Source organism: Raphanus sativus, chromosome 2, assembly GCF_000801105.2.
Source record: "Raphanus sativus cultivar WK10039 chromosome 2, ASM80110v3, whole genome shotgun sequence".
Lineage (NCBI taxonomy): Eukaryota > Viridiplantae > Streptophyta > Magnoliopsida > Brassicales > Brassicaceae > Raphanus > Raphanus sativus.
The window spans coordinates 7,407,404-7,423,915 of record NC_079512.1 but is presented as its reverse complement, the minus strand read 5'-3'; the positions used below and the strand labels follow the sequence as shown (position 1 = coordinate 7,423,915).

The following is a 16,512-nucleotide window of genomic DNA, read 5'->3' as shown; positions in this document are numbered from 1 at the left end:
TGGATATGCTTTCCAAAAGTCTGATAATCGTGATGGAATCTTTTAGTTTTTTTTGTTTGTTTGTGGGGATAAGACAAGTGAAACCCATCGTTGTACGTTTTTGTTTGATGTTTAATAAATACGACACAAATATATATCAAAAACTACCTTCAAACCTAAAACAATTATGGGTCAAACGACGTTTCATAATAGATTTTTAATGATTTATTTGGGAAGTAAAACAATGATAGTGTTTGTATATCTTACGTATCTTAAGACAAAAGTTAGATGTATGGTTTCTTTATAATCATCTATGATCTATCAATCATAGTTTGCCTCTACATTTAGACACTAACAATTATGGAGCAAGTGCAAAAAACATTCACAAAATACATTAATGAATTGTAATATTTATTTAAAGTTCAAAATATTTTACACATATTATATATATAAAGTAAATAGATTTTTTTAAATGAATAAAGATTATTATAATTAGACATTCTAGATCATGACCCACATGACAGCTTAGATTTTATTTTAAATTGATTAAACAAATTGTATAAATTAATTAAAATATTAGTTAGTATTAAGAGAGATTTTAGTTGTATAATATTTATTTTATATTTCTTATTAAAACATAAGTATTCATTTGGACCTAACCTTTTGACACATTATATTATCTTAAATGTCCTTAATAATTAAGAAGACATCAGAACTTCATTAATTCATTAAGAACAAATATGGTAAACAGCATTATACTAATAAATGTGTATCCAAACAACAAAATAATTAATCTTGTGTCCAAATAATATAAAACATTAGATCTTACCATTTTTATAATTTTATTTATCTTTTTCAATTATTCGATGAACTAAAATACTCAATTAATTTATGAAACAAATTTAAAAAATATAACTATTTTGCGGGCATTCTTACTACATTTTTTATTTATTATGAAATTACCTAAATTAATCAATAATTTTATTTATATTTTCATAGACAAAAAATTCCATTCAATTAAACTTAGTAAATATTTTATATTAGATTATTATTTTTAGATTGTTTTTATTCTTAAGATCATATAGTTAATAATTATGTATGCGAGATTATGCTTGGTTTAAGTTCACATCAATAAGTTTTATACAAACAAAATTTTAATGTCAATAAATTGACATCCAATAACTTTTATAATAAATATTATCAAATAAATATATATCACAGAATTAATCAAATAATTACATAATTTCATAACAAAATGGTTTAAAATAATTAAAAACAAAAATTAAATAATATTTTATATAACTATCATATTTAATATAAATACAAATAATATAATTATACAGTTTTCAAATACACTAAAATAAAAAATGTTAAAACACTAATTTTTAAAAGATGTTAAATCATATTAATTTTGTAAATTATATTTTGTTAGAAATATATCTGCACTTTAAAATCTCAGATCATAATCTAAATATTAATTATTAAAATTTGTTGTTTATGAATTATTAATAAAATCTATGAAATTTATTTTATTAGTTGTATGATATATTTTGATAATTGTTTTAATTTTAATTTTTTATGCCAATTTATATATCATATAGAAGTTTAACTCTTAAAGAAGCACTTCATGAAGCCTCCCGAAATTTTATTAATTTATTTATTCATTTTCTACTAGAAGAAGAAACATTCTATTTAGAGAACAATCAACATCAAGTTAGATATTTAATTTAATATGAAACTTTATTTTAGTTTAAATGAATTTAGTTTTTTTATAAAATATAAATAAAATAGTATATTAATTTAGTTGATTTGTTATTGATTGAAATTATTTTGTAGTATCTAAAACTTCAAAATTGTTTTAATATATTATTTGAATATTTTAGTCAATTATACTGTTTTATATTGTTGTACACAAAATTACTTATTGTGTTTTTTGGAAATATAGGTAGTAGTTTAATATTGTTTTCATAATTACTTTATAATAGAGATATGTATTTAATTTTAAACTTTACCAAAAAATTAAGTTTAAAGGAATGTCTATGTTTTAATAGAAAGATTGTTTTAGATAGAACAATTCAGATAAGGTTTTATAACTTTTTAGTATATTAGATTGCACTCATTCTGCTGAAATCACATTTATTTAGTTTTATCTTTATCATAGATATATGTATTTAAACCCATGTGCTATAAGTTTAGACATGTTAGTCCCTTTAGTTTAAAAACATAAACATGTTTAGCACTTTTACCTGCTTTTAAATGGAAACACAAATCTTTGTTTTTCACTATTAAATTTTTATTTTATAGCATTTTAAATATTGGTATGTATATATTTACAACACTTTTCTTAATGCACTTGTGCATTTTCGCAAAGAATGTTATTGTAGGTTTATGTTTTTGTTTCAAAAAGATAATTATTCTACATTTTAATGCAATTTTGCATATTAAAAGCGGTGTATTTTCAACCATGATTTTGAAGTGATTTGTTTTAAAATAATAAATACATTGTTATTCAAATATTATGGATTTTTATAAACAGTTTAAAATTCAGTTTTACGAACTTGTCATTTCATAAAACACTACGAAATTCACTATTACTAAAAAAAATTTATGTTGAAGATTTTAGAGTGTTATAATTGTTTCTAGAGTGTTTGAGATGAGCTTCTTAGTTATAAAAATATAAATCTAAATTTCATAATTTTAGATGAGATTTTAGATTTATTTAACTAAATTCACCATAAATTCTCTGATTCACCTAAAATCATCTAAAAATTCACTAAATATCAAATGACTTAAAATATCAGATTCAATATAGGGCCCTTAAAACTATTTTCCGCATTTCAGAGTGGCTAATAAATTTTTATTTTTATTATTTTTATTTAATTAATCCTACATTAAATAAATGTATATTAATATATTTACAAATATTTTACTCTGTATAAAAAGTTAAAATGACACATTTTGTGAAACTGAAAAAAAATATAAGAGAAGTGTACTAATGAGGGATAGATTTTGGTAATACTTATTCCACACGACAATAATTAATAGACATATGAACGTGTCTTGATAATTGAGACCCAGCTTTTAAAGTAAAGTTTTGTATCTTAAAACTGAACATTGTAGAGACTTATACCAGCAGGCAGCAGGCAGCAGTTAATAATTAGTAGTGATCAAATTATAAAGTTAAGATTAATGGGTAACAAAACATCATGGGTCGGCGATCTATGATTATATGTAACACTATTTTCTTCATTAACTCGGACCTTATTTTCCTTTTCGTAAATTAGGAAAACCTCCCCAGACATGGGACTTATAATCCGGGATCCGGACTCGATCTGAGATCTACTCCAGATCCGTTTCGAAAATAGAATATTAAGAGTGTCCGAATCCGGATTCGAATAGTAAAATCTCGGATCCGTTAAAACCAAATCTGAATTGGATATTTTGATTTTTAGATTTCAAAAGCTGGATCAGGATTCGTTTTTTAATATATTAAATTTTAAAATTTATTAATAGTTATATATGATATTTAATATTTTACATAAAATTAGTTTTATAATATTATACTTTAATTTTTAATATTATACATGTATATTTAAAAATCTTGAATAGATATATAATTTATGTATATATGTTTTCTAAAAAGTTATGTACTATTTTAGAATTTTATTATCTAAAAAATATTTATTATTATTTTTCTAAATATTTTTATGAATCTGGATATGAATCCAGATACCCACCAAAAATAGTACAATATCTAGACGGATATCTGAATTTCTGATATCTAGAAACCATGAATCCAGATCTGGATATCAAATTCATGGATCCAGATACTCTAAATTTCTTAGATATCTGAATTCGTCCCAAACCTAATCTACACTGCAAATCAAAATTTTGATTAACATAAAAAGTTTAAAGTCTGATGTGAATAAAACTGGACCATCTTTGATGCGTCACTGTCTCCACACACACAATAGATTAGATCACATATTTACACAGAACTTAAAAATAGTATCTTATTATTTTATTGAATTTGTGATATAGTTTGAGCCGATCCAACTGGAACCAAGAAATTCTATTGATTTATCGAGTTTATTAAATTATCGAGTATTAACTCATAGATTTGTTATCATATCTTTGATTGTGTTTGCCATCATCCTTTATATATTAATTGAGAAACATTACAACTTTTAAGTGTAGTCACGTGTAATCACCGAAATGAAATTCAAAATCTTTAGAAAATATGTTAGTCCAATTAAGTATATATTAAAGTTTTCATTAAACTAATCATAAAATTAATTAAAGTATACAATTACTGTTTTATTTTCTTTCCTTAAATAAGAGTTACGGAATTACCAAATATGAGTAATATATAAATGACAATTAATGATTCTAATAATAAAGATATGATAACAATCTATATCTCCTCCATCATTTTTGTTTAATTTTATATTATTAAAATAAATTAAACAATCAAAATAGATATAAAATTAAAATTTAGATTTTTCGCATATGTCATATTAAACAATCAAAATAGATATAAAATTAAAATTTAGATTTTTCGCATATGTCATATTTTGAATTTTAAAAAACGATAATAAATTACTAAAAGTGTTAAAATTATTTTCTTAAAAATTAATGATCAATGGTTTAACATCATTTATATATTAACTGAGAAACATTACAATATTGTTTTGTAGTCACATGTCACCATGAAAATGAAATTCAGAATTCTTTCAAAATATGTTGATCCATCTTAATTTTATATATATATATATATATTAAAATAACTATCAAATTGATAAATAGTGTACAAAAGAAAATTCTCACACTTTTTTTAAATAAAAGTTACAGAATTACCTAATATTATTAACGTATATATGACAATTAATGATTATGAATAATAAATATTTGATAACAATTTTTTATCTTAGCTCTTTTTGTTTATTTTTATATTATTAAAAGATATTAAAAATCACATTAACCATATAATTAAAATTATATTTTTTTCTTATATGTTATATTGTGAATTTTTTTTAAAACGACAATAAATTACTGGAAATTTTAAAATCTCACTTTGAAATTTTTGTGATCAATGACTTAATTTGTTTTGTTATAAAAAGATACAAATGATCATAAAATTGTATTAAAACTGATTTTTATTTAATAAATATTCAAATTAAATAATATTTTTTTAATAAATGACTTTTTGACAATATGACTCTAAAATTCGTATAATATATTATATGATCTCAAACTAAATAATCATTTTTTTGTATAAAACCGAATAAACCAAAAACTAACGGTATATGAACCGAACCAAACCGAAGTAAATATGGTTTTATAATAGTAGTTATATTTTACTAAGCGAAATACCGAAAACCGGAAAAAATAAACCGAACCGAAACCAAACCGATATCCGGATTGAACACCCCTAATCCAAATGAAACTGAACTATTGTTGCATTCTCAAAAACATAATGAAAATAACAATTTCATCCCGCGCAAGGCGCGGATCTATCCTAGTTGGTTTGTTATACACTTTACAGTTTGCGTTCAAAATCATTATTGCATGTATATTTTTTCCACTATATCAGTACAAGGAAAACACGATGACAAAAAAGAAATACAAGGAAAACGTTATTTATTGGAAATTAAAAAAATATCTGTCGTATAAAAACTTATCGTAAGTTTGTATTTCTGGTCAACAAACTCCTGGAGCTTCGACCTATTGTCTTCTCATGGTTTAGGCAGAGGGTGGGAAATGGAGAAACTTGTTACTTTTGGTCTACAAACTGGTCTCCGTTTGGGAAACTTGCTGATTTCCTTGAACCTTCGGGCTCTCTGCGTTTTCCTATCCACAAGGAAGTAACTCTTGCTGAGTTGTGGGAGGAAAATACGTGGGTGCTTCCCAATGCTCGCTCAGACAAACAGGTGGAGGTGATTTCTTTTTTGTCAACCATAGTGCTGAATGATAACTCTGATGTTTATGAATGGTGGCCTGGTAATCAGCTCCGCACTCGTTTCTCAACGGGGGGAATCTATGAACTACTAAAGCCGCACTCTCCGAAGGTTACTTGGCATAAAGAAGTGTGGTTTTCTGGCGGGATACCAAAACACAAATTCCTCACTTGGCTGATGATCAGAAATAGGTGTCCCACAAGGGACAGACTGTTAAGTTGGGGTCTGCAAACTGACCCTCAATGTCTTTTTTGTAACTCTGCAGCGGAATCTATAGCTCACTGCTTCTTTGAATGTAGTTTTACTTGGCAAGTCTGGAAACCTATGGCTGATAAATGCAGTTTCCAATCAAGGCGACAATGGACTCCCCTGCTCGTTCAACTATCAACGGCAACACTGAACAGACTCCAAAGATCTCTCCTTCTACTTTGCTGGCAAGCCACTCTTTACATCCTATGGACAGAGCGAAACAACCGTATTCACAGAGCTCACTTCACCTCCTCTGATGGCATCATAAAACAGATCAAAGACACTGTCAAGAACAGAATCTCAAGCCTCAGAATTGATAGACCATCTTTCTCTTCTTCACTAATGCAACTGTGGTTTTCTACCTAGCAAAAGGACTTTTTCTTCTTGATTCAAGTATGTTTCCCTAATATGTAATATCTTCGACCACTTGGTCTACTGAGTATCACTCTGTAAAACTTTTTCTTTTCTCCTGCATTTTAATAGAAAGCCTTTTGTCAAAAAAAAAAGTTTGTATTTTAAGACGAAATTTTTAGACTACTAAAATCAACTATAAAGAACTTTTATCACGAAGTTTATATCCTCGAGAGATTTTTAGACTACTAAAAACCAACTATAAAAAACTTTTATCACGAAGTTTATATCCTCAAGTGATTTTATTGTCAGATAACAGTAGTGATGATGATAAAACTATGGCAGATAATTTCATAATGTTTTTTGGTTGCACACAATCTTTGAGCATGATGGATCAATTGTGATAAAACAATGTATAATATGGCATGGAAATCAAACCATTAAGTATGTATATTTGAATGCCCAACTTTGAATCAAGTATGAAGACTTTCAAATATACCATATAATCCACATATTTTCCCAATATAAATATTTTTCACGAATAGAAATTATCTATTTCAATAAATACATTCAGGTGTTACTGGAAGTTATTTTCTGAATAATACGGTATATTTGGAAGAGTTAAAATGATAAACTATATGGAAACATTGATAGAGATCAAGATAAATCTTATAACTTTCAGCAACTAATCCTTGTTTTGGGAGAAAGTTCATCAAGAGGATAAGAATCTGGATCATGGCGTTTTGGTGGCTTCACAAAAGAGTAATAAAGATTCATAATTTAGAAGATGGTGCAAACTGATGGACGTCAAAAATGCATGTGTATAGGCCATGAGGCTTAGCAAGTTCATCCTATTTGGTGATTAACTAGAATTCTTTTAAAAATCATAGTTTGAAAAAAATTTATGTTAAAATCATATATTATGTCATCATTTTTATTTATACCCGAGAAGATGAGCAAGAAAAAGCAATAAAAATAATATATATATATATACTGAGACCAAAAAACTCGTAGATCTTAGCTCGAAGACATATATTTATTTTTCATTTTCTAATTTATTTAATCTAAAACCTAAAAGTGATAAATTTCGTCAAACCATGTAACTATTAGATTAGAGAAATGCTATAGCTTTGTCCAATAAAAAAAAAAGAAAAGCTATAGCTTAAAGGGGTATGGGAGCGGGAAAATTTGTGGAAACTAGCGTAGAACCGCAAAAAAAAAATTTAACTGAAAATAATGAAATATAAAGCATACGAAACGGTAAGTAGAAAATATTTTAAAATTTTTTAAGGAATAAAAAAGTTTTTAGAGTCGAGATTTGATCTCATAACTTACAAGTGTGATACGGTATCACAATTTAGTGAAGTTCTGGGAGTAACCAAGGAATGCATTGGATGTCTCAGACAAACTATGCCACAACAAAGGAATCTATGGATAATTTTAATATAACACTATTGGCAAAAATTTATGGCGCCTTCTGGAAAATCTAAAAACTTTGCTAAGATAATTAATGGCATAAATATTTTGAAAATAAGTCTTTTGGATCATGTTAGGTCTATTCACAATCGTATGAATGGCGAAATTTAATTTCTTTCATTTTTTAGTTAACAAATGACTTATCAAAAAGGTGGAAACATGTAGTTCTGTTTTGTTTGGAATGATCTCCAGATGTCAGCCTCCCGCTAGGAAAATGTAAATCTCCAGAATTTTACTATACTCCCACTATAGACCAATTGATTGACCCATATATGAAAATGTAGATTTCAACAACTCATTCGATATACTTTCAATATTCAGATGTAATATTATACACAATTTACCCATAAGTGAATTTTTCCCGTCAAACTAATTAGGATGATATTTCACAAAATATGAGTAATATACAATAAAATCGGGTTACCGGGTGGCATGAAATATTTTGGACAAAATAGTAACATAACGGGTAGTAAAGCCATCAATAAAACATGTACATGATTTTGCATAGAAAGTGCCCCCAAAACTAAAACATTTTATATGGCAAATAATTTCATAATGTTTTTTGGTTGCACACAATATTTGAGCATGATGGATAAATTTTGATAAAACTACGTATAATGTGGCATGGAAATCAAACCATTAAGTATGTATTATTTGAATGCCCAACTTTGAATTAATTATAAACTTTCAAATATACCATATAATCCACATATTTTTCCAATATAAATATTTTTCACGAATAAGAATTATCTATTTCAAAAATACATACAGGTGTTACGGGAATTTATTTTCTGAACAATATGGTATATTTGGAAGAGTTAAAATGAGAAACTGTATGGAAACATTGATAGAGACCAAGATAAATCTTATAACTTTCGCCAACTAATCTTTATTTTGGGAGGAAGTTATAATCAAGAGGATAAGAATCTCGATCGTGGCGTTTTGGTGGCTTCACAAAGGGGTAATAAAAATTCATAATTTAGAAGATGGTGCAAACTGATAGACGTAAAAAATGCATGTGTATAGGCCATGAGGCGTAGCAAGTTCATCCTACTTAGTGGTTAATTAGAATTTTTTTAAAATCATTGTTTAAATTTTTTTTATGTTAGAGTCATATATTATGTCATCATTTTTATTTATACCAGATAGATTAACAAAAAAAAGAAATAAATAAATAAACATATATATATATATATATATATATATATATATATATATATATACATTACTGAGACAAAAAAAAATCGTAGATTTAAATTGAAGACAAATATTTTTTTTTCATTTTCTAATTTATTTAATCTAAAACCTAAAAGTGATAAATTTCGTCAAACCATGTTAACTATTAGATTAGATAGGGCTATAGCTTTTCCAAAAAAAAAAATGATATAATTTAATGGGAGATGTGAGCGGAAAATTAGTGGAAACTAGTGGAGAACCGCAAAAAAAAAATTAAAATGAAAATCATGAAATATAAAACATACGAAACGGTAAGTAAAAGATATTTTAAAAATTGTTAAGAAAAAAAAGTTCTTAGAGTCAAGATTTGATCTCGTAACTTACAAGTGTGATACGATATCATAGTTTAGTGAAGTTATGGGAGCAACCACGGAATGCACTGGATGTCTCAGACAAACTGTGCCACAACAAAAGAATCTATGGATAATTTTAATATAACATTATTGGCAAAAGTTTATGGCGGCTCCTGAAAAATCTAAAAACTTTGCTAAAATAATCAAAGGCATATATTCTTTGAAAACAAGTCTTTTGGATCATGTTAGATTTATTCACAATCGTATGGATGGCGAAATTTAATTTCTATCATTCTTTAGTTAACAAATGACTTATCAAAAAGGTGGAAACAAGGTGGAAACATGTAGTTCTATTTTGTTTGGAATGATCTCCAGATGTCAGCCTCCCGTTTGATGCTAGGAACATATAAATCTCCAAAACTTCACTATACTCTCACTATAGAGCAAATTGATTGACCCATATATGAAGATGTGGATTTCAACAACTCATTCAAGATATGTTTCAATATTCAGATGTAATATTATATACAGTTTATCCATATGTGAATTTTCCCTGTCAAACTAATTAGGATGAGATTTCATAATATATGAGAAATAATAATAAAATCGGGTTACCGAGTGGCATGAAATATTTTGGACAAAATAGTAACATAACGGGTAGTAGAGCCATCAATAAAACATGTACATGATTTTGCATGGAAACTCAGGGGCCCTAAAAATAAAACATTTTATATAGTAGATACTTTCATAATGTTTTTTGGTTGCACACGATCTTTGAGCATGATGGATCAATTGTGATAAAACTATGTATAATGTGGCATGGAAATGAAACCATTAAGTATGTATTATTTGAATGCCCAACTTTAAATCAAGTATTGTGACTTTCAAATATATCATATAATCTACATATTTTTCCAACATAAGTATTTTGCACGAATAGGAATTATCTATTTCAATAAATAGATTCAAGTGTTACTGGAAGTTATTTTCTGAACAATATGGTATATTTGGAAGAGTTAAAATGATAAACTATATGGAAACATTGATAGAGACCAAAATAAATCTTATAACTTTCAGCAACTAATCTTTATTTTGGGAGGAAGTTCATCAAGAGGATAAGAATCTGGATCATGGCGTTTTGGTGGCTTCACAAAGGGGTAATAAAGGTTCATTATTTAGAAGATGGTGCCAACTGATGAACGTCGAAAACGCATGTATATAGGCCATGAGACGTAGCAAGTTCATCCTATTTAGTGATTAATTAGAATTTTTTAAAAAATCATAGTTTAATTTTTTTATGTTAAAATCAAATATTGTGTCATTATTTTTATTTATACCCGAGTGGATTAACAAGAAATAAAAAACAATAATATATATATATAACTAACTGAGACCAAAAAAATTCTAGATATATTTTCTTTCATTTTCTAATTTATTTAATCTAAAATCTAAAAGTGAAAAATTTTGTTAAACCATGTAACTATTAGATTAGAGAAAGGTTATAGCTTTGTCAAAAAAAAGGCAATTTAGACAAACTCATAATATGCCTCTGAGTGTAATCTCAAGATATGTTTTACACTCAGAGGCAAATTCTGAGTTTGTCTTACACTAAGAGGCACAATTCAACATTTAAAGCAGTTTTCCTTGGTATTTGTTATTTACTAGGACAATAATATCTTCTGTGAGAACTTTGGTGGTTTTGTTATTAATTCAACTCATTTCCTTAATTGCTTTTATTTTAAATATTAATAAATATAAATAAATAAGTTTGATGTTATAAATTTTAAATTTTCATTCTATACATTTTGACATCCATTTATATATACTTTAGAAATTTAAATATGAAAACATAGAAAATGTCTTTATAATTAAAATACCGTGGATAGTATTGGATGGATAAACCATCCACAAAATATATAAATGAATGAATTATGGGCAAAGAAAATATGGAGAAAATTTAAAAGAAAGTGAGGATTATATTTCATCAAGTACATGAATTTATTGTTTGTGTTCGCTGTAGGAAAGAAAATCTTCTTCGTGGATAGAACCTTTCAGTTTAAAGAATGTTGTGATTTGGAATTGAACTTGTGATGGCATGAGAAATATAGATGTTGTTATAGCTATGAATCGATCCATTGGTTGTGGACGGCTCACCTGCAACCACTTCACCAAGAAAGACATCATCAGAAGTCATCCACTAGTTTCCAGAGATCTATTCAACCATCCACACATAATCCATCCACGCTCCAACTATCCACACACCACATATCCATGCAACCCCATCCATACGTTACCCGTTCACATCTCTGCAGATCTGGATTTTGAAATCGAAACTCTACAGATCTAGATTCTGAAGTCCACAACAACACTAAAAAACCAACAAAACAAAAACGAGAATCTATTAAAAGGATTTAGAAAATCAGACAATTTTATATCTCCTCTTCTCATCATCTTCTCTTTCATCTCTCCTCTTGGATATCTTCTTATGTCTCCACTGCAACTTCGGCTCTGTTTCTCAACATGTTCTTTTTCTTCCTCATCTTCTTCTCCGTAGAAATTACTCGAATTGGGAACAGCAGTGTGAGAAGACGAGCTGAGATTGGAACTGGGCTGCTATCCAACTTCCCCAATTGAGAATAGAAAATCCATATTGATATTGGTCTCATGCTCTGCCTCTCCGCTCAAATTCTTTTCTGCTATTCGTCGATCTTGTGCAGACACTATGTTGCTGACCAGTCAAAGTCGGAGCAACCGGAGACGGCCACATCGATGATTCCGTTTTTAGAGAATCGCAGCTAACAAATTTTAGGAAATTAGAAAAATTGGAGAAACTAAGGATTTTGGGATTTGGAAGAATGATTTCGGAATCGAAATAGGAAAGAGAAACAAAAAGGATATTGTGGAATTTTCAGCAGTAAAATTTTTTTGTTTAATGAAACGGTAGAAGAAACAAATCATAAGAAGAAAGTGTGTCAAAAACAAAATGTGTCTTGAAATGTAATTGCAAAGGGAAATAATGTCCCACATCATAAAAATTCATCTCTAATAAAGATTATAGAAACTTTTTTGAAACTATTAACAAGTACTTACTGACTACAAGTATCTACTGACTACTGATATAATGGAATCGAATGCTATTGTTAAAAAAGAAAAAGAAAATCAAATGCTATTGTTGGAGATGAGATTGCACACGTTTACGTATTGTATTCATTGTTTGATTAAAATTATTTTTAGCAGATCGGCGATAGCCGTTAAGGCGTCATGTCCACTGTCCGCGGTAGTATATATAGCACGTCGTTGCATAAAAACGGGATATAAACCGCGTGGCGTTTCTAGTAAAGTAAAACGTCTTGTTTCCTGGTTTCTAAGTACCAAACAACACGCAGTTTCTGTCTTCTCTTCCACCACTAGCCTGTCTCCTCGTTCTATTAAAAATCTCTCTGACCATCCCAAAGCAGAGCTTCAGCGATCTTCTCCATCCTCTGGTTTCATATCTAATCGTAAGTTCCTTTTTACTCCAAAGGGCTTGTACCGATCTCAATTTCATCGTCTTAGGAGTAATCAAGTAAATATGCACAGTAACCTAGATCTAAGATTAGGAATCGAATTTGATTGAAAACCCTAATTTCAAAATCAGTTCTTGATTTTTTTTCTCAATTGCAGTGATTTGGGGAACGAACGAGATGGGTTTCATAATGGAGTTTGCGGAGAATCTGGTGCTGAGGTTGATGGAGGATCCGGAGGTGAGAGACAGGAAGGCGAGGGAGCACATATATGAGATGCACGAGAGGTGTAAGAAGATTAAGGAGATGTGGGCTTTGCCTATTCGTCCTTACGGTTTCTGGACGTTCGAGCGTCACAACGCTCAGCTTCGTTGGGATCCTCAGATCAGTCAGGTTGCTGGTCGTAGGGACCCTTATGATGATCTCCTCCAGGACCATCCTTCTTCTTCATCTTCAGACTGATCGAACAGTGGTGAGTTATCTTTTGGTTACTATATGAATCTTTTTTAATATGCATTTGTGTCTTGTGATTAGATGAATTGCCATCGATATATGCTTTGAGTATTTAGTTTGGTTGAGGTGGTGTAAATGATTAGTGTTTGCACTTTTGTTCTACTTGATGGTCTAATCTCTGTAGATATATTTGGTGGTTGGGCTTAGCCCATTGTGTAGTGGCGTGGAGTGTTGTGTATTGTTCATGTGAGGAGTTTGTACATCTCTCCTTAGCATATGTGCTTGGAATCTGCAGTCTTTCTTCATACATATCAAAGTATCAGCTTTATTTACATTTTTTTCACAGCATGACTAGCTGTTGTTTGCAAGAGGACCTCAATTTTGATCCGTTTGTTGTCTCTTTCAGAACGAAGACGTCTTATGATACTGTCTGGAAGGATGCGTATGTCTCCCTTTGTTTCTTTTTTTTTTGTTCTTCAGGTGCCTGGAAGCTTGGTACAAACTCAAATAATAACACTCTTGAAGACTTGTTTTCAAATGAGAGAGTACTCATTGATTCTCTACTTGCATCTTTGTTATGAATATACTTTCTGAAATGTGATAATTTTTTTCTAATGTTCTTAAAAGTTTGTTGCTTAATAGATTAGATTCTTGATAACACATAAAACACACGAATCACAATTTTACACCAACAAGAAATGAAACACTTGCTAAAGCTACAAACCAAGTTCTGTGATCATTTACACAAGTTTCCCAACCCAACAAGCCAGACTCCAAAGACTACAAAATTCACAAATGTTTCAATCGGTGTCCGAATCAGACGACGACTCAGACGACGACAACGATTTGTTTCCATCAGAAGCAGTGGTAGTATCTCCTTTCTTTTGCGCTGCATCTTGTTCCTTTTCATAAGCCTTGACAATGTCATCAACAGGAACCAAAGGAAGATAACCAACCACAGGGTAACCCTTCTTTGTCATGTCAGTCACCAAATCATTGTACCTACCACACAAGTTTGCAGCCAGGGGCAAAGCTTTGTTTCCCACAGCATGAATCGGTTTGTACTGGTTGAGTTTAGCCCAGACTTTAACCGAGCTGGTCACAACGAAGTACTTGTACTCAGTTGCAGCATAGTTAAAGGCAGCTTTAGGACCACCGGTACGAGCCTCTTTCACAAAGCTTTGAGCCTTCTCTGTAGTTGTCTGGATCAACACCTTTGCTTGACTTACTACTTGCTTAGCCATTGGAGGAGCATGCTTATCAAACTTGTTCGAAACTTCACCAACCTAGAAAGCAAACAAAAGTAAAGACTCAGCCACAAAACTAGGTCATCAGATCTACCAATCAAGAAACTGGGGTTACCTTGTGATCAAGAAAGAGGAGGAGAGTATCTGGAACATCTTTGAATTTGTTGTAGACAGGTGTGACCACTGTGGTGACGACGCCTTCCACCTTTCCGACGGCCGGTTTAAGAGGACCGGAGTTTTGTTTTGCGTAGTCGTAGAGATTTGAGAGGGTAACAAGAACTTGGATCGCTGCAACTCTCACGAACCCTAGGTGGTTAAGCCCTAGCTCCTTACTGTTCTTCTCTGTTTCCATCTACACACCAAAGAAACAACTCAACAGCTCTCTCTTTACCTAGTTTTCTTTTGCTGTGTGTTGAGATCTTTCAAAAGTCTCTTGCTGCCTGTCACAACTACTAGTGGTCTCTATATTGTGTTAAAAAGTAGTAAAGTATCCGTCACATCAGGTTGAAGATTGGTTGCAAGACGAAAGCGATGGACTTAGTCCACGTGATCTGACGGTTGAGAATAAATCTGGTGGGGGTGGGGCCTGAAAAGAGAATCCTTTTCTTGAGTTTCGTATCGTGCGTGGATACTTCTAGGATGCTTAGCTGTGGGCTCCCCGTGACGTAATAAATATTTAAGGAGAATACCGACAAGGACACGTGTATACTTCCGACTGCATGGTGATTTTGTAAAATTCCTTGAGGTTTAATCTATGTTTGGATTAGCAGTAGTTAGCGAATTAAATTCTTGAAGAAGGAAAATAGCTCTACTTCATTACTATATTTGAAAGTAGTCGGTGCATTAGAAAAGTCCACGATAGCTTACAAGTTACAAATATATTATCTTCCCAAAAGCCATAAGATATATATTAATACTTGGATAATAAGCATGTCACGTTAGTATGGATTGCGTAGTGAAGAACATCAAATTTTGTAGTGTAGTGGTTCATGGATACTTGTATAATTGTTTTCTTTCATGCTTTAGGCTTCCAACCATTTAGGGCATCTCCAACCCAACTCCATTTTTTACTTCAAAATGGAATAAAAGTGAATATGGAGTAACATATGCTCCACCTCAATTCCATATCTCACTCCATTTTAAAGTTTACTCCATAAATGGAGTAATCTATTTTTTGTTTGTTCATGACTTCATTATGAAGAGAAAAATAGAATAGGGTTGGAGCAATTTTACTCCATATTCACTTTTACTCCATTTTGAAGGAAAAAATGGAGTTTTACATTGGAGATGCTCTTATGGCCGGTAGATTACAGAAAAGTATATATGGCCGGTAGCTACATAATGACATAACCCCTAAGCAATAAAGCAAGTGACCTTTGATGCTGTACTTCTCACCAAAAATGCCTCAAAGATACTCCCTCTGTTTTTTATTATAAGTCGTTTTAGAACTATGCACAGAGATTTAGAAAATCATTAATTTCTTAGATTTTCGAAACAAGAATATCATTAACTGTTTATCTAACCACAATTTAACCAATACAAAAATAGAAGATATTTTATTATTGGTTATACTGCATTAACTGTTAATAAATTTTACATAGATAACCGAAAACGTCTTATAATTTGGAACAAAAAAACTTCTCTAAAACGACTTATATTAAGAAACGGAGGGAGTATAATACTTCAAAGCATGAAAATAGTCTAGGAAATTGAAGTTTAACAGCTCAAAAGTAAGTAATAAATTGAGTAAGGATATGGGGAATATGCT

At 29.9% G+C, this 16,512-nt stretch overlaps 2 protein-coding genes across 3 annotated transcripts; one reads left to right on the top strand and one right to left on the bottom strand.

Moving 5' to 3' along the window:
* Positions 1-12,884: 12,884 nt before the first annotated feature.
* Positions 12,885-14,138, top strand: LOC108843370 (uncharacterized). 2 transcript variants are annotated; one of them, XM_018616558.2, is made up of 3 exons: positions 12,887-13,041; positions 13,205-13,516; positions 13,904-14,138. In XM_018616558.2, exon 2 carries the CDS (start codon positions 13,225-13,227, stop codon positions 13,504-13,506), a length of 282 nt encoding a protein of 93 aa, XP_018472060.1. In that variant the 5' UTR covers positions 12,887-13,041; positions 13,205-13,224; the 3' UTR covers positions 13,507-13,516; positions 13,904-14,138. The 2 variants fall into 2 exon arrangements, with proteins under 2 accessions (XP_056852523.1, XP_018472060.1); XM_056996543.1 differs by lacking the exon at positions 13,904-14,138 and having other exon boundaries at positions 12,885-13,041.
* Positions 14,125-15,203, bottom strand: LOC108843369 (REF/SRPP-like protein At1g67360). Its single transcript, XM_018616557.2, has 2 exons — positions 14,860-15,203; positions 14,125-14,783 (listed from the first exon to the last, which is right to left on the bottom strand). The coding sequence occupies exons 1-2, from the start codon at positions 15,094-15,096 to the stop codon at positions 14,298-14,300; spliced, it is 723 nt and encodes a 240-aa protein (XP_018472059.1). The 5' UTR covers positions 15,097-15,203; the 3' UTR covers positions 14,125-14,297.
* Positions 15,204-16,512: the final 1,309 nt, after the last annotated feature.

Bases quoted from the DNA above. Each gene is read 5' to 3' on its own strand.
- LOC108843370 (XM_018616558.2), top strand. From the start codon at position 13,225: ATGGGTTTCATAATGGAGTTTGCGGAGAATCTGGTGCTGAGGTTGATG.
- LOC108843369 (XM_018616557.2), bottom strand. From the start codon at position 15,096: ATGGAAACAGAGAAGAACAGTAAGGAGCTAGGGCTTAACCACCTAGGG. The intron at 14,784-14,859 runs GTAACCCCAGTT...TTTGCTTTCTAG, and splicing joins TCCTCTTTCTTGATCACAAG to GTTGGTGAAGTTTCGAACAA.